The sequence below is a fragment of the Brachycentrus maculatus genome, unplaced genomic scaffold (genome assembly GCF_059751285.1).
Source record: "Brachycentrus maculatus isolate JH-2025_06_01 unplaced genomic scaffold, ASM5975128v1 h1tg000605l, whole genome shotgun sequence".
Taxonomy (NCBI): Eukaryota; Metazoa; Arthropoda; class Insecta; order Trichoptera; family Brachycentridae; genus Brachycentrus; species Brachycentrus maculatus.
In genome coordinates, this window is record NW_028281344.1 from 355792 (window position 1) to 381026 (window position 25235).

The window sequence follows — 25235 nt, forward strand, 5'->3', positions numbered from 1 at the left end:
AAAAATATCATCGGTCCATCTTTTCTAGGGTCAGCCTCTTCCTTAAAATCACTACTTCACGAATTCGTCGAATCAGGTCATAAAACCTGTACACAGGCTTCCATATTCTTCTTCATTTATGCTGATCCGTTAAATTGTGAATATTTATCTATTTATATTTTAAAATATACAATATAACCCTATTTCAATGCCGCTTAACCGACTTTAACCGAGTTAAATTAAACTTGTGTGTACATCATCTTATGACCTGTTATCTGGGGTCTATTTAACGTGTACAAGTATGCATTATTTATGTCTCTCCACTTGACAATCCACGGTTACCGTTCAACAAACTAAGTCAACCCTTATACGCTGTATCATGATTTATTTTCATTACTTTATTGGCCTTCGTTATCACTTGGACACAATCCAAACAGCTGGGGAGATTACGTACAAATTTGAGCCCTTTTATCTTGATAGATAGTCAAGACGCACTTATTTAAGATTTTTGTCAAACAAAGAGTCAAAAAGCAAACCGAAAATTATCTTACGTAAAAGCAAACAATACACGCGAGTAAGTACAGGACAAAATTGAAAGGTACTTAATGAAATTTTCCACAAATATACATAGCTGTAACATCCTAAGTTTATTATAAATCTCATTTTTCAAAAGAATTGAATTTTGTAATTTACAAATAAATTTATTTTTCTTTTGTGTTTTAGATTCATTTTTTGTTCTATTCTCACATGTTTTGTTAAATTAATTTTATATTTAAGTAACACATAAAATTGTCTACCTCCCCAATTAAATACGTCACTTATCATATGTCACTTATTGCTAAAATTGTCTGTAATGGTTAGTGTGCTTGTTATCGTTATAAAGTCCCAGGGCTCGATTCTTAAAACGTGGCAAAATAAATATTAGTTATTTAGTTATAATATTTATTTAATATTATTCTGGACTGGACCTGAAGCGCAGGAAGTAAAAATCAAGGCTAGAAATACTACATAGAAAACCTTTGTGTATTTTAGGGTCAGTCTTAAAAGTAGCTAAATATTCTCCTAGTTTAAACATTCAATGAAATATTTTTAAAATATTGTAATTTATGCAATAATGCATAATTTCATTTCAAAAATAAATTAAAGAAAAACTTTCCTTTTTCCAATCAAAATCTTCATTAAAAACTCATCAGTCAATAAGTTAACAAAGACTTTAAACTGTTTTTTTACACATTTAAGCTGTTTTTCCACTCGAATTAAATACAATTCAATTTAATTCAACGCAATTAATGTTATATCAAAATAAGGTTTTGTTAACAACGTTTACGTGTTAATTAAAACGTCTTCCCTAGATGATATATGTATACATATATTCCTTTAATCTTCGTACAAACATTAAAATCAAATATGGGATAAAAACACCGTTGAAGTAATAAACTGAAGAGTTCATCCACCTTCGGTTTGTTTAGTTTTGATTAAGACTCGACATAAGACAGGTGAACGGCACCTACTTTAATACATTAATTAGAATATTCTAGGGAAAACTAAACGAGCGATATGAACAACCACTTTACTTGATAATTGATGAAATTTTATAATTAAAAAATATAGCGTTTGTGACTCGGTTCGGAATTTTATTATGATATTCGTAATGTGCGCAATGAGTCCGTTTAACATTGCGCGAATGCTTCGTTTTTACACACAAGTGGTATTAAACTATATCATTTCACAAGAAAGGATAATTAGTGTTTATTTTAAAAATGTCATTTTAATTTTTAATTCTTCAGTTTATTAATATGTGGTTATAAAGAAAATAGGGCGTAATTCATAATTGTACATTTAATTAATAAAAAAAAATCAATTATATAGAACCTACTAAATGCACTTATTGGTAATAAACGTCGAAAGCACATTAACCCAGTTAAAAGACAATTAATCCCTCTCCGTCGTGAAGTGGTTAGCGCATCAAGCTACCGTGCTGGATCCCTGATTCGATTGCCAGGGGGATAAAAATAAATATTAGTGATATTTCACTCTTATGTTCATTTCACCGTGGACTGGTACCTGAAGCGCAGGGCTGATTACCTTTCATTCGGGTATGTAACGATCAATATAAAAATGCTTGTATACGGTACAGTGCCTTATGCACCATTAGGTGCAGATTACGGTTGGAAGAAGAAGAAAATACAATGAAATATTAATATTTAAGACTATCATGTTGCAAAAATCACAGCACATTTGACAATTGACAATCAAATATATCATAAATTCCAAATATTTATTAACAAACTATCACGTCGCTTCCCCGTATGGGTAGGCAGAGAGAATAGAACGCCACACCCCTCTGTCTTTGTAAACATTCCTCTCATCTCCCATATTCATGCATATACTCATTCGTACCCGCCAATCATTTCATATATATATACTAATGGAGAAAATGTGAATAATCAGAACAAAACAGAAAGTTCTTTATATTAAATTATAACTTAGGGTGTTGAGACAAAAATAATTGGATCTTGTTTGCTGTAGTTCATCTTAGTTGTATTTTTTTGTTACTTGTGTGTTTACAGCTTAAAAGGATGCAAGACGCACTTGCCTATGAATTAGGTAAACATTTTTTTCTAAATCACAAAATCTCGTAAAGGGGCGCCCATTGTCGCTCTTTATTTTATTGCTCGGGGGGTAAATAAATGAAAAAAGGTTTCCGTGTAAACAAAGGTCGGGGAGTTTTATGACATGTTGTTATCAGCGACTCCAACCCCTCTTCCTTGCAGCCAGAGCCACCGACGCTATCAGATGTCAACACAACAAGCTCGTATCAATGAGACCACTGTTACAAGTGTAAATTTCAAAATACGACAGGAATTAGTCGCTTATTTGACATCTCAACATATATGAAGAAGTATAGAAGGAGAAGTATAGAAGAAGTATAGAAGTATAGAAGTATGGAAGGAGAATATATAAACGCAAATTTTCAGTTTGTCTCCATTGAAGAGTTATTTATTAAATATTGATATACATATCAACAGAAGAAGAGTCTGGAAATGGAGTCTTAAATGAGTGATGAAAGAACGGTAAACAAATTTATGATGCGAATGTAAGTGGAAAAAGGAGCAGAGGAAGACCGAGAAAAATATGGCATATTCTTCTTCGCGGGTCACTGTCTGTGTAATGATTTTTTGCATCTTTCATGGTCAATCTGTCCTCCGCTCGTCTCTTCAACTCGGCGTACCTGCTACAGCGCATGTGGGAGATAATTTGGTCCATGTAGTTTAAGCTGGGACGTCATCTTTAGTTTTTACCTTCTCACATGCCTTACGCAATGACGCCAGATATATAGACAATTTTATATTCAAAAGCAAGAAATATAGTATTGAAACTAATACGAACTAAGGCAGGAAAACATCAATAAATCTTTGATTCGCTTATTAATCGTACGATTTGATAAACACGTTTAGCTTTTATTACAATTCTATCAAAAGTTGTGATTCAATTATATTTTTTCTTGTTTACCTATATATTTTTTGTACCTGTTGTTTTTATCACGTGAGAACGCGGCACTATCGTGTCGTACTGGCAACACCATGCAGAAAAAATAATCGTGGTTTTATTGTTGTGTACATACCGCACGCCATTTTGGTTTCTTATCTAGGGGTGGGGATAGCCGCCTTTGAACTATTTAAATTCAAATTTAGATTAAAGAACGCCGCCGAAGTTCGAAGAATCCCGAAATCAAAATGTTTGGAGAGAAATTCGTCAGAAAACCTATCAATGGATCGCGGGCGGAATCAAACGGAGGCGAATCGTTTGTAATTAATGGATTCATTAAGATCATTTAACAACGTGGCAACTTCGACTTGCCCAATAACAATAACTCGACGCAGGGCTGCCACAAAAACCAAAAAAATACAATTTAAAATATCATTTTAAAAATTGATTTGATTTTTTTAACTAATAATAAATAATAATAAAACCCTTATCCGCACCCCGATGGTGCATAGGGCACTGCGTCATATAAACGCAGTGTTATCTTGATCGTTTACACATGAAGGAAAGGTGATCAGCCCTCCGCTTCAGGTACCAGTCCAGGGTAATATTGAATAAATATGACAGTGAAACAATCACTTATATTTATTTTACCCCCCTTGGGAATCGAGCCCGGGACCTCCAGAACGGTAGCCGAGCATGCTGACCATTACACTACGCAGGCGAACAAACTTTTTAACTAAACGTAAATTATTAAATTTTTATTTAGAATATTAAAATAAAACACGGATTTTGAGAGTCTACAATCTATACGTAAATTATTTACATACAAGAATGAAATCATATAATAAATGTGTGTTTATTATTTATTAATATGTGATGTTCAAATTTGTAATACTGAGCGAAATATTTGGAAAATCATATAAAAATAAAGCATAAACGAAAAAATATTCGCGATTCATTTTAAAACCCGAATGATCAGCGAGCAATTTGTCATTTTTTAAAATGATTTTTTGTTGTTTCAGGAATTGTACAGCTTCACATTTATAAAAGTATGAATATATTAAAAAATATAAACATTAATTTTAAAAAAAGCCAATTACACAATTAAATTTTCATGATATACGTCTCGTAAAACTATGCTAAGTTCACCGAACTTGTTTATTTGATAAGGAAGACATTGTATTCGTTTCCTTTTCCTCGTCTTACAAAATGGCGGATAGTTGTAGAGTTCCACAGTTCCACAAGTATCTATACTCCGGCGAGAGCAATAACTCTTGTTTAAGGAAGAAACCCGTACATTTAAAGTTAACAATGTGAATAACGGAAGAAAACGGATAGCTTTTCGGTAGACGCCTCGAAATTTTCACTGAAAACAATGACACTTACAAAAATCATATTTTAATTTTGAATCGTCGTGTCGTCACACAGTTTTAAACTCTTGAAATATGACATTCATTGTAAATATGTAGTTCAAAAAACAATTCCAGCTACATATTTGTTGACTACATAAATTTATGCTGATTTTTCTGTACCAAGAACCACCGATATGATATACTTTTACTCATATTTTGTTTTTAAAAAAGTAGCCCATATTTTTAGCAATATAATTATTTTATCGTGGCAATTTTACTTTATTTGTAAATTCACATAATATGTTCATACTTGTAAACGAATGGTAAAAAATGGCACATAAAAAATATTTTTTCTTGCATTATTTTACATTCACCAAAAAAATGCAATGTTTAATACAATATCTGTACATTGTAACACGAAATTTAATACATCTTTTTTAAAGGATATTTTCTTGTATTTAAATTTGATCATAAAATCGCTGATATTTCCAATCATTCAAGAAATCGTAAAATAATATAGAATAAATAAATTAGGTACTATTTTCTTTTGTAGCCACATTTCGTCAACGCCCTATTTCATTTTCTTCGCCCTAAAAGCTTTTTTATAGATTTTTTATTAGTTCGTGGTTTTATTAAAATTACTACATTGTTGGGCATTTTTCGTAAGTAATCCATCATACAGGTGTGTGCTAACGCATAACGTATTACGGTACGTAACCCGAGGTACACATTTCGCAGGTGTGTAAAGAAAAAAATAAACTTTTTTAGGGCGCATAAAAATTAGCTACCGCGCGTAAATTCGCCGTGAAAACGAACACTTAAAATTACTTGTATTTTTACTACATATTTGCTTTACTTCATAACATCGGCATAATCATTTAATTTTTCATTCATTTATTTTATCGTAATAATAATCGGACAGTGTCTGGATTCAATACTCCTATACACCGAATGCAAAACCTCGGCAATGATTTCGCGGACCATATCGATATCTGGAATATGTCACTTTCTAACTATAAAGTAATAATAATTACAATATTTCAGGCTAATGCATAATTCCTTGTTTTTTATATGTTCATCCTTGTTTAGATAAGTACTTTTTGAACCAATAATATACTTAAAAAGAGAAAACATATTATTTTATCATAAAGTATACATGTAATATATTATGTACAAATTAGCTACGGCCGTTAATAAAGGAAAAAATATATGTATATATGTACTATTATAATATACATATATGTTATAATACCTTTCTATATCCAATGTAATACCCCCGTTTTTATATTAACACTGTAGGGAATCGAACCCGGAACCGCTTGTGTAATTCAACAGTATCATCGCGTTCAGCAAACATCCTTTCCTTATCTAAAAACCGTGAGATCTGTAATTTTCGACCTCCTCTTTATTTGGATGTCCTGGTATCAACTTCTCAGAAGGTGGAATGTTCCTACACGTATTTTCACATTTAGGGGATGTTTGCCCATCCCTTGTTCTCATATCAAAAGGAAATTAGCTTCCTTACGTTTTGTTTGTAGTCATTGTGTGTGCTGATTGTGATATTTGCATTTTGTCGGCTGAAAAATACTACAGACAGATGTTAATTCAGGAATATCCGCGAAAGAATTGCTTCGACTAAAGGCATCTGATATATTAAACTTATCGAGGGTATCATTATTTTATTTTCCATTTGAAAGCGTACTTTTTATTAAATTTAAATAAAAATAAAACACGTAATACAAGTGACTAGTTAAACCATATAAATACTATCTTAGGCTTTTTGAATTATTCAAAACATGTTAGGTAAAAATATCACTTTAATAATAGTACATTCTTCCTCTTCTTCGTATTCTTCCTCTTCTTCTTCGCGTGTCCTCCACTGCTGTTATAGATCTATTCCATTTCTTTCAATTTCTTCCGGTCGGTTGCTGCTTGCAGATAGTTTCTACCCCCCACAGCGACTATGTCGTCGGACCATCTCTTTTGTGATCTTCCGACGCCTCTTTTAATCTTCCAAGGTCTCTATCGTAAAAAAAATTGGGGTCCATCTTCTGGGTTCCTGTCTTGCAATATGTCCTGCCCATAATTGTACGTGGTGATTAGTAAATTCAATTTATTGAATATGAATATATACTAAAATATTCTCCAACCTGTGCTAAAAATCCATTTGCAAAAAAAATATTTCTAAAGTCGGTATTTTTTTAAAGTTCAGATATCGGAAGATGCAAACTTCTGTAGAAACAGGTGTTATATTTCATCCCCTAGTTTGCACCGACCCTCGCAGGGAGGGTGGTCGCCGATATTGGTTTAATACCCCCGCCGCAAAACGGACGTTAATTTTTAATATAAACACAAGAGTCGTTCTACATTTTTTCGTACATCACTTACCTGCGTATTTTTTATCTACTTTTCACGGTTCGAGTGGACGAGACTTGGAGGGCCGTTGAAAATTTAATATATTCATAGGGGGTAGATTTTTAAAAGCTAATATTGGATATTGTCGGGCGATTAAGTACCCGGGAGCTTTTTGTCGCGACATTAAATTGCCGAAAGACATTGTCGTCCATGGATTAATAGCCAAGAGATAAAACAGGAATTTTTAAATTGAAATACCGACGTAGTGATATTTTTAATATTTCATAATAAGTTTTTTTTAATATTTAAAAATAACAGCATTGAATATGGCATAAAAAAATATTCATTTATATTTTTTTAGATATTTAATCCCTCTTCATTATTCATCGTCCTAAGGACATAACTTTAAAATTTAGACTAAGCTTCACATGGATGTTTGAAAATGATACAGAATGCATCGAAATAAGTGTCACAATAGATTTTTTGGAATAGTGGTACTTACCAAGTAAAACTTCAATTTAAAAAATATATCATTTTTTTATGACTAATGAATAACCAACTATAAATAAATCAGGAATTATAAAAAAACGAAGTTTGCCTAATAATATCTCTTTCTTTGCAGTATTCTCCGCTCTGTGGATCTCTCAGCAGCCAATGAAAACAAGCAATTCCAACAGCTCTTGATCGAAAGATCAAAAGCTCTGTCCCAATCCTGCGAAGCGCAACAAGCCCTGCAGCAACCGCTGCTTCACCAGCAACAGCAACACCAGCTGCAGCAGCAGCAGCAGCAACTCCAGCAACAGCAACAAATCCAGCAGCAACAGATCCAACAGCAACAGGCAGCCATCAGCCTCCAGGACTCCGACAGAGAGTCAGTCGAGAGGGAGAGACTGTCTGCCAGCGTAGAGAGAAGGGATTCAGGTGTGTAAATGAAAGAAGCTTGGGGCGGCACTGCTTTATAGTCTTTTGCAAGGAAAACTGACCATGAATGAGACATTGTTATCTTTGCTATCATCATTTTCAACTAAATGCATAATGTTTTCTATAATTTTATCAGTGGTAATAAGTTTTGCATGATCAAACATGTAATAAATGCCACTTTTTTTCCGCGGTTATGTTCTCTTTTTGGGCAATAGTCTTGTTTTTCCTTGCAAAGAGTCTCATCAAGTCTTGATATCACTGACTGTTCCCGGTCACCAAACGCATTAAGCACTGCTTGGCATCGCTTGGAACATCAGCTGTCGGAGGTTTTTGTTACATTTTCCGCTAAACTATGATGCATTTTTTCCTAAATACTGAAAATTCTCTTCCATAATAAATATCATTCCGATTGCAGATACCAGGATTTAAATTCTTCTAGGTTCATTATGATTTATTTAATGACAATCATTATAAAATAATCTCAGATTTTTTGTCTAAGAGAATATACATCGTTTGGGTCATTAAACTAATGGACAATTTTAATTTAAACCGAGATTAATTACGCGAGTCTGGTATTTTAAAAATTTTATCAGTGTTACTGTTATATCCATTAATTTTTGTTTTTTTTTTTTATGAAGGTGATTCAATCTTTTCAAATTGAATATCATTGTGCATGTATTCCACGTATTTTTTGTTTTTACTCTAATCCCATTTTTTACTTTCATTTTTTATTGTTTTACTTTTTAAAAAACAGACGTAAGTACAAACCGTCGAAATATACTGAAACGTTGGCCAAGACTACAAAATTACCTTTTCCGTGAAATATTAGTGTTTTTTTTATTATTTATAATAATAACATTATCAAACAGTACTCTACATCATTCTTCGTTTTTTTTCGATAGCATGCTTTAAAAGTTGTTTATAGCATGAACATTATATCTTGAATTTATCGAATGCAGCATATAAACCATATTTTATAATCAGTTATAATAATACACAATTAAGTCGAATATCCCGAGAAAATGAGTATCCGCGCAAAAGCGATTGCATGCTTGCGCGCGTGTAAAACGGTCTTCGCATTAGACACATCTCTCGTACATTGTCACCCGACTTCTGCTGCACTTTGTTGGCGAAGCCCACACCACACGGGCTATGGCAGTGGGCGGCGGCACGCGGTGCGTAGGCGACGCAACAGTTTGAAACTGATACCAAAATAAACAGAGTGCGACAATAGCGCACTTCCGAGGGTAACAATGGACAGAGAGAATTTATTCGCGCAAGGTTTGCGGAAAATTGAGTTATTAGCGGGCAGAATGGACTTCTTTATGGGTCGCGAGTGTGGATTCCAGATCTGTATTGAAAATCCGGATACAAAGGATTCAATTTGTAAGACTGTCGAGATTGATTGTTAAATTTAAACGTGTAATAATGTAATACTGCGACGGTAACAAGATCTGAAAGATATACGGAAAGCAGACGTGTCAACTGATGTTAACGTGTCAAACCTATCCATCGGTTCATCTCTGTCTCGTATGAGCCAACATTTGCGATGGTAGGCTAGAAGTAGGAGTGTGTCCGATACGATAAGGCAGTGTGTAGCAGTCTCGATACCGGTGACTTCTCTCGCCGAGGACAGGTAATAAATTCAGATAACACGAAACCAGGCGGGGCCAGTCAAGCGCCTCCTTTTACCAGGAGAACATGATTAGCCAGGCATATCTTATTGCTTAATGCCGTGATTATCGGCGTTACAGACGCACAGATTTATTGCGCCGACTCGTAATAATACTCTTCGCGAACCGTCTTCGGTTCGTCGTCATTATTTCTCTGAAATCGTGGATGAGCGATGGTCGAGCGCCATAAATCAATGTCATTTTTCCATGAAGTGCCAGTGCAGCTACAATGAGAGGGGTTAAGGTGCCAAGAAAAATATTGTAACCGTCACTTCGGCAACACGGACATTCGTCAAATCACGACTCTTCAGACTTATGATAACATATTGACGAGATGATATTGAAGTTTAGTTTAGTTTTCTAACATCTCTGATATTTAAAGTTATGATTTCGCCATTACCATCGCGTCGTATATTCTAGCCAAATTGGCTGTCCGGGTTCAAATCTTGGCTGAAAACTACTGTATCATACGGTTTATCTGTACACCTTTTAATTGGTGTACAAAACTGACAGTTATTACTCTCCTCTTGTATACACGTTTACTGTGTATCTAGACAACTCGGTTTGCCCAATAAATATAATTTATTCGCGAGAAAAAATACTGTAAAAATTTGCATCGGCAAGTAATTTGCGGTTACTACGATACAAAGTGAGCGAAACACGGCCGAGCAATTATACATTCGGGTATTAATTTCTACGTCCAGCCTCGTTTAATTCAGCGCAGCGACTCGTAAATTTGCCATTTTATTTATTTTATTATCCACAAAGCGAAGGAAATAATGATACAAAGAAAAACGAGTGCACAAACACACACACACAAGAGCCGGGCATATCGCATGATTGCCAAACATAAATTTCACGGACGGTCGGCCCGCGTCGGTTCGCGTGAGACCGGCTTCACGTTCGTACGTGTCTGAGCGGCAAAAGGTGTGAAAAATCAGGCGATCGACTATTCTATGCACTTTGACATCGATTCATAACAGCCGAGAACAATGGGTCTGTGAAACCACTTCCAAAGTTCAAACACCTTCTTGCTCATTGCTGAGCATCGTCGTCATCATCCTTCGATCGTCTTGCCCATCTCTGATCGCGATCCTGAGCGTTGCTCAGTGCGACGCATCATATCTGGTCCACAGTCTGTCCCAATTGTTACTCTTCGAGCTCTGGTCAATAATTCTCAATCAATTTTCCATAAGCCCCTCTTTTGCCTTCGTTGTTTCGATGCAGTGTCAACCTGCCTACATCTAAAGATTAGGCGGTTTTTTTTTCATCAGGTTCATAATATCTGGTCCATAGCCTATCTGTATTGTTAATCTTCGATCTCTGGTTTATAATTCTCAATAAATTCTCCATCAGATGCTCTTTTCCCTTCGTTATTTCTATGCAATTTCGAGCTGCCTGCATCTGACTGGTTTTTTCATCTGGTTCATCATATTTGGTCCATAACTTGTCCATATTATTACTCTTTGAGCTCTAGTCGATATTTTTTTGTCAATTTACCACTAGACCTTCTTTTACCTTCGCTGTTTCGATGCAGTGTCGAGCTGCCTGCATCCAAAGGTTCGGCGGGTTTTTTCGTAACGTGCAATTAGCCAGTAAAATATAGATTGCCCCCTCCTTCTTGCTTCAGTTCACACGCCATTGGTTGCCTCGGGAGGCGAGCAGCCACTGCGGATTCCATTTTTAACTTCTCAACCCATTCCGGAAGATCTTTAGCCGAGATTAACCCGCATTAGGCCGCGCTTTAAAAAAACACCCAAAACGTGCAATTAGTGCCGATCATTTTAGCACCAAATATTAGCGCAATTACGATCTGACTAGCAGGAACGCGAGCTCCTAAACAATATGTACATAATCAAAGATTCCAATTCGGATTTGTAATTCAAAATCGACAATTTGAGAGCGTCTTACTTCGTAATCACTCGGAATATGCATACTTACAAAAACAGCTATAAAATATTATTTACAATAGAATTTCTAGCAAATTTATACGATAAATAATTGGTTTAACGATTACCCGCGTTTTGTACGCAATTAGTAAACAAATATTTTTTAAGGTTAGTTCGTTTATCTGATCGTTGTTTCAGTATCGCATCATACGGAAATCACAATATAACATTAGCTCCGCACGTAGTCATTAAATAAAGTAGTGTTCTTTATCATTTATATTTTCGTTTATTATTATTTTAATTTGATCCCTTTTACATTTTTTTTCTCCGTAGAACACTAACGTGTGTACACTTCACGATAGAACGTAGCGAATTACGTAAGTTGGTCGATCATCTTCACCGCGATAACCTAATATAAAATGGTATATATGCATTATTTTAATTTAACCCTCCGTGTTAATTCACCGATTATTTGAGTATTAATCCAGTAACCAAATAGGCATTGTAACTACTTCCCGCACTATTCTAACAACTAGATGTAATGCATCACGATGAGAGATCGATCTGTACTTTAAGGCGGTTAGTCTGAGAGCGAAGGCCGACACGAATGGCGGCAGTCAGGTAGCGGATTGGTCACCTTTACTTTTGTTTCTTTTTGCTTTTGTTTTGCCTCCCCCGTCCCCACCCGACCCCAGACTAAGGGGCTCATCTGCAACGCCGTCTTGGTTCCTTTCAGGCTGCGGAGTCGCCGAAGACATCCCCAGTTCGCCCCCGAGCCCCGCCCGGCCGACTATCAACAACAACACCACGCACCTGAACCACAACCACGGCAGCAGCCCGTTCCGCTTCGACGAACTGCGCAGCCCCTTCCGGTTCGCGGACGACCCCGGCCCTCTGCCCCCCGGAGCCCTCGTGGGCCGCCTCGGAGACTCGCTCATCCCCAAGGGGGACCCCATGGAGGCGCGCCTGCAGGAGATGCTCAGATACAACATGGACAGATACGCCACGCAGGCGCTCGACACCCTGCACATATCGAGACGGGTCAGGGAGCTGCTGAGCGTGCACAATATCGGGCAGAGGCTCTTCGCCAAGTACGTGCTGGGGCTGTCGCAAGGCACCGTGTCGGAACTGCTGTCGAAGCCGAAGCCGTGGGACAAGCTCACCGAGAAGGGGAGGGACAGCTACCGCAAGATGCACGCGTGGGCGTGCGACGACGGAGCCGTGATGCTGCTCAAGTCTCTGATTCCTAAGAAAGGTAAGAGGCCCGCCGCCGGCCTCTTCCGAAACTCGAGATAAATCTGGACGCCCTTAACGTTCACTCATGTCTCGCGTAGATACGTCTCGTTGTCGCGGTCGGTTCGTATTCGAAAATGCAATTCTTCTTCGACCGCTCTGCGTCGGTGCTGGCACCATACCACGCTACGTTCTGCCCCGCAGAATGTTCGAGCAGGCCGTGGTATGTGGCGAGCACCGGGCTCTGTGTCGGAAGACTGACAGATGTTAGACTATTATCAGGTACTCCTATTAACCGTCGCCAGTGTAACGCTAAGTGACATCCCATACGTGTGAAGCTGAGACCTGTCCCCGCTCATCCGTAACCTCTGCCTGATGGTCGCGTAACATTTGTGAGCCTTCACTTTGGGAAATGCACCCCGAGATTTCATTTTCGAACATGATATCGAGTTTTACGTTAAATAATCTTCCCGCCTTTCCGCCTACACCTGATCTGCCGCCTACCGCCCTTTGCCATCTACAGATTTATCTTTGGAGTTTCGGAATCGGCCGCCTGCGCTATCTTCTATGCTTTCTGTGCCCTACTGTCTTTAATGCTTGCTATGTTTATGAATATGTATTTAACGCTTGTCTATTTACAATATGCGGCCTGAGTGCGTTCAACTAACACCCTCTTCTCGCGAATCTCGCCCTGGTTGATCAGTGAAATTTACCTAAGCCACGGTAACGAATGCACCACTCTCCACTTGACATTTATCGCTTTCATCATGTCTATGTATGTGTATATTTTGAATAGATGGCTCGTCTCTTTGCGGGAATCGTCACGCCAGAGATGGTCGTTGTTAGGAATCGGTAAGATGCTAATAATAATGGTTATTACTCATAGAATTCTCATCCCCGGAAAGCGTGAAAGTGTAAACTATCCTCCTCGCCGATGATCGCTGCAGTCAGCACTTTATGACACGCAACCGTCCGCCTTGTGATCGTTCTCACTTCGTATAGTTTCCGGCTCATTAAAGCCGACATCTTCAGTTAATGGTCGCGTCCCTCCTTCTGCACCTACCACCTTCCCTCGTCTCCCGCATTTCCCGCCAAAACAAACACTTTGGGCGCGAAACAGTCCGCGTTGCTATCGATTTTGTAAACATGTGCATTGTCTCCGGTAAATGCGTCCAACATCCTCCGACCAAAAACAACACACATTTCAATATTAGTCCGAACTTCTTAGTGGAATTGCGCGAAACCAGTTTCGAAACCTGCAAAGGCCACTCCAATTTGCAATAATCTACAATCCCGCATTATAATTGCCGTTTTAATAACGACTCCCATTTGTTATCATATTACCGTAATTGACGCATGTCTCGTGTATGGAATGTTTTTTTTTCGACTGGAATTATGCGTTTAATTCTCCCCTATACCGTGTCAAAGGGTTTGCCGACAGACTTCTTCTTAACTCGAAATGGCCGAGGCGACCTCCTGCGCCTTCTCGGAATATCTCGTTTCGCGTTATTTATTTTCGCTAACTATTATTTAAATGACGTTTGACCTCGGACACCGAGGTGTACTCTTTCCCGATGGCAATCGGTAATGTAAAGTTTCGTAATCCTCGAGGGTCACGGAACGCCGAAGGACGAAGACGAAACAATAGTTTGAATAGTTACATTACAATTTGCATAAACAAATCGTCGGTATCACCTTCGAGATACGATGCGATCGAGAACTCTAAATATTCCGTTGCGAGCGCATCATCCATAAATTAAGCATTATCGCGGCAAAACAGACTCTCTTTTTAAAATAATAAATTTCAATAAACTTCTTCTTTTTCACACCGCGGCGCTATTGTTGCGGCGTGCCCTATCGGGGATATTTCCCACGCTGCTGTTACACTACCCATTTTTTCCTGGCGGCAACTAAACGAAGCTAGACGCAGAAATTCATAACGTCGAAGATATTTTGCAGAAGAATTTTCTATGGATTGTGGCGCAATAATAAGGTCATTAATCAAGCTCGCTAGTGGCAGTATTTAATAACTGGTGATAGCTAATTGCCATACTGGGACGGCGGTCGCCTCGCACCGCTCATTTTCTACCGAGTATGGAAAGAACTCGAGCGATCTCGCATTCTGTTCGAAAATTTCCGCGTCAGGATTTCGAATCATTTACGAACAGGGTCGATCATGCTACGCTTTCAGGCGGTTGATATTAGTGTGGGAAATAAATCTTAGATATGACGTAACGCGAGTTTATAACATATTTACTCAGTTTGTAGACTTTAATCTGCCGCGTTCACATCTCGCCAACTGGAAACATTTAATAATTGGACATACAATGCATCACTTCGAAGAAAATATCTACACATACCTGACTACAAAAATCCCAAAACATCTCGCAATCTAACTTCAAAAACTAATCGCAATTACTTACAACCGTTTGCAATTAATTATTTACGATTCATGCGTACAGTATTACAGTTATAAAATATTTTATTTAAGGTACGGCTAAAATATGCTGAAAATTCGGCTTTGCCGTCAATAAAACCAAATTTAATTACAAATAACGAAGTTAAGGACAGAAGTTTTCCCGAGAATTTTTCGATACGCAGAAAAACTACACAATCCTAACGAAGTCATCGTATTTTAATATCAAATTATACCCTCCCTAATAAATGGCCAAATAGCTACCAAATTTTCGTCATAACAGACTTTGGCAGGGGTTTGCAACGAAAAGGTTTAGAGAAACATAAAAAACATTTTTTTCTGCCGTCATTATATCCTAAAATAGAAGTGTGAGTTTTTGAGTTGAGAAGAAAGAGATTTTTGAGTTGTTGAAAGATTCAAGCGCGTTGTATGATTTAAAGTATGTAAGTAAATTGCTTACGATAAATTTAATCAAACGTCCCGCCTCTGATTTATTCGTTTTGTTTTATTTACGACGAACAATGAAAAACGTGCCGGTTAAATCATAGAAACATCTAAAAAGAAAGATCCTCTGTGATCTATGGAGCTGTCATAAAGAACAAAAACTGAGACATAATTTGAAGTCAGATTTGGCGCCACTGCCTCATGAATTTCGCCGGGAAAACATCACAAGGCGACCAATTAGAAAATTCGATAATTTGACGAGCTTTTCCCGCCGATTGAGTAATGTTGCCATAAATCAAACATCTTTGCAAAAAACAGGGGGGAAAACTTTAGAAAATAATGTCGTCGGCGAAAAACAGAGCTAAGAAATGAGATTATTAATAATTCATATTTTACAAATTACATGTAAAAGAAATAATATTTTCAAACATTTAAAGTCCTCGAGTTTCAAAAATATAATATTTGCTTAATTTATCACGCTCGTAAAAATGATTGAATTACTTTTATTTTGAATTTAATTAATTCAAAGGGAATATAACATTTATTATAGATTTGGCGTTTAATTGGTAGAACTCTATTTTAATTTCTGTATTGAATGTTAAATTAAATACGGATTTTTTGAGTCTACTTAAACGTATTTTATTGTTAAAAAACAAATAAATTTAAATTTTGTGACAACTTTTTCGCCTATAATTGCCTCAAAAAATGATTTTAATAGTACGGGTTTTTAATTACAAAATACAGCTAAGTAGACTAAAAAAATCAGTGTTTGATTTAACATTTAATATATTAACATAAAATTTATTTACAACATTTTGAGTGTGTCCAAATACTTGTTCACAAATCAGGATTATCTCCAATTATAGGAGTTATAAAAATTTAATAATAAATAAAATAATTAAAATTAAAAATTAAAAAATATTCATTTACCAAGATATATTGACTCACTCATATTTCTGAGAACGAATTGCCGTGGAAATTAATACCTTTTTTGATGGAGAGTATTTAAAAGATTTTAATTGACTCTACTGCACATTACTTTTGATCCGGGTGTAATATTTCATCGAAATTGTCTTATTTGATTCGAAATCAGCTCGCATTTCGTGGTCGCCCAATTCTAGATGAGATAATTGATCGCTCGCGAGTGGGGTCATCTTTCAATAGGTCACGTGACAGGTGTAGTGAGTTATGTGAATTCACACCGAAAGTAATGTGTAATATCTCCCCATTTCCGAGAAGCCGCCGCCCACGTCTCCCTGCAGGACTCACAGCTACAGGGAGACAAGTATCCTTAGAGCTGCGTACTTTGGCCTTTAGAGATTTATTGTTTTAGCCTGCAGTTGATGTTGCTAACCAGAGTTGGATCTGGGATTAACACTACCCAAAAACAGGGCCAAAACTAATGTCAGATGTATTTTTTCTTCTTTTGCGTAATCCTGACGAATCCTAGTGACTTATTTTAGAATCGTGTCCCTGAAAAAACAGTTTTTTTTAAGTATTCTAAAATTGACGATGTTTTATTTATTAAATTCATTGGACAATATATGTTTCTATTGGAGGTCTATTACTATAAACCAATATATTCCAACTTACAGCTGTTTGAAAGTGAGCAAATAATGTTTGTACTAGGTGAGAAATATAAGGGAAAAAATATGAGGAATTACTGTTGGAATAATTTTAAAATACTATACCGTATATTGATAAACATATATCTGTAATCTAAATAAGATTTTAGTAGTTACATCCTTCACCATGAATTCCATTTTCTTTAAATTGTATTTATTGTATCCATATTGTGCAATGTATCCATTCTTCGCAAAATTATCATATTACCTCAATATGATTATTTTTCAAATTAACATCGAGTTCATCAAAGAAGAAATAATATCTATACTAAATTATACGTAAGACGGACGATTTTCAATTGAAAACAGATATTTACATCAACAAAACGCATTAGAGCCATCCAGAGGCGGCGCGGGCGGGTGGCTCCCCTCTCCCTGCACCGGTCCTGCCACTCGGTGCGACAGTAAATAAGCTGGCGCTGCGCCTACTGTCAGATCTGGCAGATTTATTCCCCATCCGGCACTCTTGGTGTCACGGTGTCGAATGCCACCTCTGTCCACCATTTTCTGGAGATCGGCCGATCCGGGACATGATAATCCCGGATTAATTGATCGTGTCGATGTCTATCGGAGATACACGGCCCTGCCCGGGATTTTTATTACTAATATTTGTACATTTATACCCATTCGTCTTACTTAAACCTCTTTTGTTACCTACCAGATAGGATTCTCGATAATTCGACTTGAAGGTGGTGAAATATGAGACTGTCGGTTGATTTATTACGAATCAATTTCGTCTTCGAGTTCTGAGCATCGATTTGTCTTATTTTTATAATTTTAATAGCTGAAAAAGACAGATATCCATGAATTTAATGTTGCATCAGTAAAAACTGACTGCATGCTGTAACTATTTGTATACTTTAAGATATAATCAGCTTAAAATTTTTTTGAATATAAAAATAAAATACTCGTATATTTTGAGTTTATTGCTGATAATGAAAATCCATTTTTTTCATTTGCTGATGAAAATATACGAAGTTCTCAAAACTAATCATGTTTACATAATTAAACTCAAAAATCGGTCTTACATAAGTGCCTTATTTTAATTTTTATATCATCATATTATTCCACAAAGATAATGCCAAATCAATGAATAATATAGTTTTAAAGTCGTGTATTTAAATTCTATTTTGTCCGCTTCCTTAGTATAATGGTACTAGAGGTCCAGGGTTCAATTCTCAGGAGGGTAAAAATAAATACTAGTGATTTTTTATTATTACCCTGGATTGTTAACAGAAGCGTAGGGTTGATCAACAATTTTTGTACTGCTTTCTTAAACAAAAAAATTATTTTTATAATATATATTACGATTCAGATACCAGGGTAACAGAATAATCAATGTATAAAAAAAATTAATTCATATCGGAAATCGAGCACAAAATTTTAATAGTATCCAAGCTGATATAACATTAATACAAGTATATATAATATTTACAGCATTTTGGTAGTTGTAGCGTAATTTAAATACTGTATATTCAGGTCCAAAGTAATATAAGTGTATTGTTTCATTTAAAAATTATTTTATCTTCCCCAAAGTGACCCTACATTCCGGCTTCCCCCTGTAGTCTCGATATTCTTTGATATAGACACTCCATCCATTTGTCTCGCAGAAGGGAGACGGTAGGACTGTTGTTTATTATTTATGATTGAAAACGATTTGTTAGAACGGTAACCCGAAATTTAGTCCATTGTCGGAGATAGGTATCCTCATTGTCTACTGGTTTATTATGCAGGAGATGATGGCACATCAATTCCCTGACAGTATTGTTCCATTTTTAGCCCCCCCGGCCGCCATCTTGATTACGGTTAAGTGCAAAATATTCGAACCACTTTTCGTAAGAAATATCGATTCTTCTTTTCATTCACTTGTCACCCTTCGAGGGTGCTCTGGCCAGCGTCAGCTGTGAGAAAATACGTTCCAATACTTTGTGTAGCTCAATTTTAGCTTCTGAATTATACACAAAAAACTCTAACTTAATTAATGACTTTTCTTAATGGACCCAATGTAGATGACTTCATTTATATGTGGGGTTTTCATTCAAAACGATCAGGAGTGTGGTATCGTTGAAGAGACACGTAATACATATACCTAGAAATATCTTATAAACCTTTATTTATTACAAATTAAACACCTGTATTAGACCACTAATTGAGTATATATTTCACACGACTAGTTTCGAAAACTACAAATGTTTTCATCGACAGAATAAACTATTTGAATTGTGTAACTTTGTTTTAAAATCACTATAAATATTTTATTATAAAATGTCTACCGGTTTCGAAGCTAACCGCTTCTTTATCAAGTCTGATTAATACTAAAACACTATCTAATAAACAATATTCAAAATATTTTGACGGTTAGGGAAAGAACTGAATTATAGTGATTTTAAAAGCTTCTTACCCTAACCGTCAAAATATTTTGAATATTATTTAGTAGAAAGTGATTTAGTATTAATCAGTCTTGATAAATAAACGGTTAGGTTCGAAACCGGTAGACATTATAATTAAGTTATAATAAAATATTCAATGTCATTTTAAAACAAAGTTACATTTTAATTATAAAAAGGAGCATCACAAAGTTTGTGCTTCAAATATAAATAATAATTGAATTGTATTTAGTGGAGGCTTCCACACTTTACATTAATGTTTGCAATTAAATAATAAAGAAAAATATGCTTGATCTCTGAATACGTTATATTTTAAAATTCAAAACCATTGCAGTTTTTGTATCATATCATAATTTACGCGATATGTTAAGGTTATTTCATTAAAAGCAGCGAATGCAGACATGAAAAAGCATACAGGGTTTCTTTTATTAGTCTCGTACGTACATTCGAGTTGAATGTTGCCATACTCTGATAAAATGAGTAATAAAATAGCCGGCAAAGGTAATAATTAATAGCCAGCGCGTCCGGCGTCTAGCGCCGGAGATCTAGGAAGCTCGCGCATACATATAGCGACGGACAATTCAAAATGCTCCGTTCCGAAATTCTAAAGTCCATAGAGGAGCGTTCGTCAGAATGACTTCCTCCGTTGCGGCGGAAGCGACCCTGTTAAAAGATGGATTCTTTTGAAATCCTAACATGAATTTCCGCGAGCCGCGGACCTTTTTGGCAACTTTGACAAAAGGACCTGACGGATGCCGAGATATTTTATGAAATTGTAATATATTCTTCTGATAAATTTTCACCGCTGCATATATATATATAAAGTCTAGGAACAATTGACTACTAGTTTTAAACTATTCTGTGTCAGAAAATGGCGTTTGGAGTATCAATTTACCTCTTAAATCGGGTACATATATGATAAATTAATTAATTATTATTTATATAAATCAAAGCACCATTCACGATTCTACTGAATTATTTTTTGTGAGCACTGTTTCGCCTTTCGAATACATTATTAAGCAACTATGTATTACAAAAAACAGATACACCTATTTAAGTACAAAATTTATTAAAAAAACCTGTGAAATTAGATTCTGCATATATGCATTTTTCTAAGCTCGTTCTGAACATATATACAAAATGTTTCCTGTAAAAATTAATTAGTGTAGTATGTTTTCTTTCTTTCTACCTTTACCCGTACCTTTTGGTGCTTGAAACTGTTTGAAACAGACGACTGATCTCTATTTTGAAATATGTTTTCAAAAAAGAAATATGTCTTATATTGAACTTTTTTGTGCATTTTTAAATAGAATATCAATTATTTTAAAATCCCCTAAAAGGTAGCAGTAATAAGTACCCGTTATCTTATAATTATTATTGTGTGGTAGGCAGAGTATGTGTAAAATTTTCCTTATGATCGATGCGAGCTTATGACGCGGCGAATTCACAAATATCCACGAAGAACTCGTGTTTTTTCAATGGACTATCTGTTTCATTTGACGCACGGGATCGACAGAAAAAATGCAAAACAAATGACAGACGAGAAAATCGTATTTGCATTGCGAGGTGGACGGAACAAAGAATTATAAATCTGTACCAGAGACAATAGCCAATTGATACAAGGGCGGAGAGGGGGGAAATTGCCACAGAACGGGCGAGGAGGGTCATCCGAGGACATCACGTCAAAGGGTCGGTCATATTACGGACCTATTCCATAGATGCGGGCTCGTTTATCTGTCGCCATCTTTTTACAAATGTCAGCGAAATTTCAAACGCTCGTGTTCCTTTTATGAACACGGCTTGGTTTGTCAATAATATGTTTGAATAACAATATTTTTCCGTAAAAAAAATTACCTACCTTATTGTCACATTCGAATCATAAATCTGCAACATTTTCAACGAAAAACTATAGATATTACATAGCATTTAATCATGTTTTTATATTTTTTTAAATATGAAATTATCTTGCATTTCCGCCCGGAATGGTTCATGGGCCATTAGATTGATTGTAGTAATAGTTTGATCCTAAATTGAGAAAGAAAAGATGATCAGTGTTACGTTAAGGTGACCAGCCTTCGACATTAAATAATACTCAACAGTAAATAAAACTTCATTAAGTCAGTTCATTTAATCTTCACATTCGATAGAAAATGCTATAACTAGGCGAAACAAATGTAAAAAAAATAGTTTTTAATGTGTTTTTAACAATGAAATATATATTACAAACAATATTTTATACATAAAGATTTTTTAATAACAGCTTATTGCCTGTATTCCCAATCAGGAACCGAGCTTGGACAAACGTGAATTGTAACCTAATATAACATAACGTAATTTAACCTAACGTGATAGACTTTAAAAAATGCAGATATTGACCTCGGAGGGCAAAGGAACGGAGTTCAAAAATACAAGTGTAGGTTGAACCCAAAAAGACGAGTACGGAATGAGCACAAAAACAGCCCAGAGCTCCCGTACCATCCGGTCACGGAAACAAACGTATCACCGAGTTATCATTTATGGATATTCACGTCGCAGTCTACACTTGAAACATTGCATGTCCGGTCAATTGTTTCTCATAAAAAAGGCGAAACAAACTGTGGGAGCTTTCTTTATTGGTCGTTTATTCCATGTCTTTTGACGTACGATCATAATATTGTTTGGGGACGGTTTTTGCACACCTGTTTATTGCAATAACAAAAAAACAATTTTGTTAAATAAAATATTACAATATGAGGTACAAAAATTCATATTTTTTTTAATGATTTGTTTATTACAAATTATTATACTACTTATTTTTCTTACAACATTATGAGTGTCTCAATACTTGTACATAAATCTGGATTATCTCCAATTAAGGCTTATTTTTTACATTATTTTTTGACACCGCAACATACTTATATGAAAAAGAAAATGGATGTCTAAGAGGCATTTAGGAGGCTCTCAACGGTCATAGGCTTGGTCAAGTGATAACTTTACACAGTGTAACATTCACCAATTCTACCCATGATTGACAACCACACTTCTCAAATTTTTGAAACTTCTAGAAATATCACACTTGTACATACTGTGTCACATAAATTTGTTTGACATTTTAGAGATTTTTACAAAAATAACGCTTTGAAGATTAAATTTCATAAACTAAGCATTTTCCTCCTTGAGGTTTGCATGTTTATTTGTTACACAATAAGTCTTGAGTTCGATTCCCGGCAATCAAAATTTGCAAATTCTTCCAATGTATAATGATAATTTGAAGTTTTACCCTTTACTTGGTTCTGAGCCGTAATCACTTTAATTTGTGATGTTTTTAACTACTTTTTTTTCTCAGTTACGGCGTTCTTTTTCGGGGCCGTTAGTCAAAAGCATTGATACCGTTCCAAAATCGGAATACTTCTCGATTTGCCTTATTCGTTTTCCCGATATGTGTCTTTTTCCTCTGTTTTATTCGTCTGGTAACACTGACCGGACTAATTATACAAACGATATAGAGAGACAAAAGACAGCCGGATTGTGTTCCGGGTTTGAATTCGCGATATGGATATTGGCGGGAAAGATTCAAACTTAATATTCATTCGGACGCCATAGATAAAAAGAAACATTTTTTTTATTCTGTAGTGATGTTCTCGTTTCCATTGATAGTAACAAAAAATATCTGGATTATCATGTTATATCGACTTTTTTTGTACTACACAAATTGAACCGGGATCTTTTATACATATTAATGAATTGTCCGCCTCTGCAGTGTAATGGTCAGCACGCTCGGCTACTGTTCTGGAGGTCCCGGGTCCGATTCCCAGGGTGGGTCAAATAAATATATGTGATTTTTTTCACTCTAATATTTATTCAGTATCACCCTGGACTGGTACCTGAAGCGGAGGGCTGATCACCTTTCCTTCGTGTGTTAACGTTCAAGATACTGCGTCTATATGATATAGTGCCCTATGCACCATTGGGGTGCGGATAAGGGTTTGAACAACGATTTAAGTTTTCAGACATTAACGTGCATCATTTAAAAAAATAAGGAAACATGAAAGTAAAAACATATAAATACATTCATGGTTTATTTCAAGCACTCATTCTAGTGTGTTTTTACGTAGGTACTGTGATACATTTGTTTTCACCATTTGCACGCAGTCTGCAAATGGTTCGCATCGACAAATTTAGTGATTCACCATTCACCACCCTTATTGAGGGGTTGTTTTGTCTATAAATTCGACCGCTCCGGATTCAAACCCTCGTTAGCCCGTTACAGTTCCAAACACTTAGCCATGGGGCCATTGGTAAACTTTTAGGGCCATTAATGGAAATCAAATTTGCTTCAAACACGGACATTTAACTTAATAAATACCAATAGTTTTATGTTTCGTAAACTAAGAAAATATATTATTATGCATTGTTTATTGGTTATATATAAGTAAAATTCATTTATTCTTATTATTTTGATCATCTTAATCAAATGATAAATAGGGCACTGCACTCCTACAATCGTTACAATAATAATTTATCTTATGAAACCAATATTACCATTTTACCATTGCTATAATCGTTTATCTTAAGAAAGCAATATGACCATTTTATCATTACTATAATCGTTTTATCTTATGAAAGCAATATGGCCATTTTATCATTACTATAATCGTTTATCTTATGAAAGCAATATGATCATTTTATCATTACTATAATCGTTTATCTTATGAAAGCAATATGGCTATTTTATCATTACTATAATCGTTTATCTTATGAAAGCAATATGATCATTTTATCATTACTATAATCGTTTGTCTTATGAAAGCAATATGACCATTTTATCATTCAAAATTGAAAACAAAAATAGTACCTACTTAACAGGACCATTTTTTTACTGTAATTATTCAAGATTTCTCTGTCTTTTCATATGTAGATTTAAATGAGAGCAAACGGGACGAAAACATAATCCGGAAAATGCCTAACCTAACCTTGCACTAACGCGCGTAATTATTTTCTCATGGGAAAACTAGGTGGCAACACTGTCTCCAACATCTAATTGGTTCGGGTCTCGGCTAACTGCTTTCGTCCCAAATCCCCTAGACATTATGGTGATCGCATCCTAACACCAACTTTTCCGAATACGGCAATATTATTATTAACACCGACGACAATGAATATTAGTTTATCCATAGGGCGTCCATGATTTATCAAACTTTGCAACTTAGCTTAAAACTTTCGGGATATCGGAACGCAATTTATAAGACAATCGAAATATAATTACGAGTGCAAAGGGAAACATGTGAATTTTGTAAATCCATTTATTTTTACTGTTTTATATTAAATGTCATGTACATATTTAATTTTCAATCAAAGAAACCAATAACTTGTTTAATTGAATTTTCCTATCTGGTTTGATCTTTTGAATATTAAATACTCTTGTCTAAAAGGTTTTTATTTCAATTAAATAAAGCTGAGTGCCAATTTTATAACTTTAAGCATGATTTCAAC

The 25235-nt window shown here is 35.6% G+C and overlaps 1 protein-coding gene across 4 annotated transcripts in view; it reads left to right on the forward strand.

The window, feature by feature from the left end:
• The window catches only part of ct (homeobox protein, cut), a 227335-nt gene that overhangs the window by 186758 nt on the left and 15342 nt on the right, over positions 1-25235 (forward strand). For 3 of the 4 annotated variants that reach the window (XM_088273802.1, XM_088273803.1, XM_088273804.1), the window contains 2 exons: positions 7798-8096; positions 12395-12913. In XM_088273802.1, the coding sequence (XP_088129928.1) occupies positions 7798-8096; positions 12395-12913 (818 nt within the window). The remainder of the gene's footprint in view (positions 1-7797; positions 8097-12394; positions 12914-25235) is intronic. The other variant, XM_088273806.1, reaches the window with a different exon arrangement.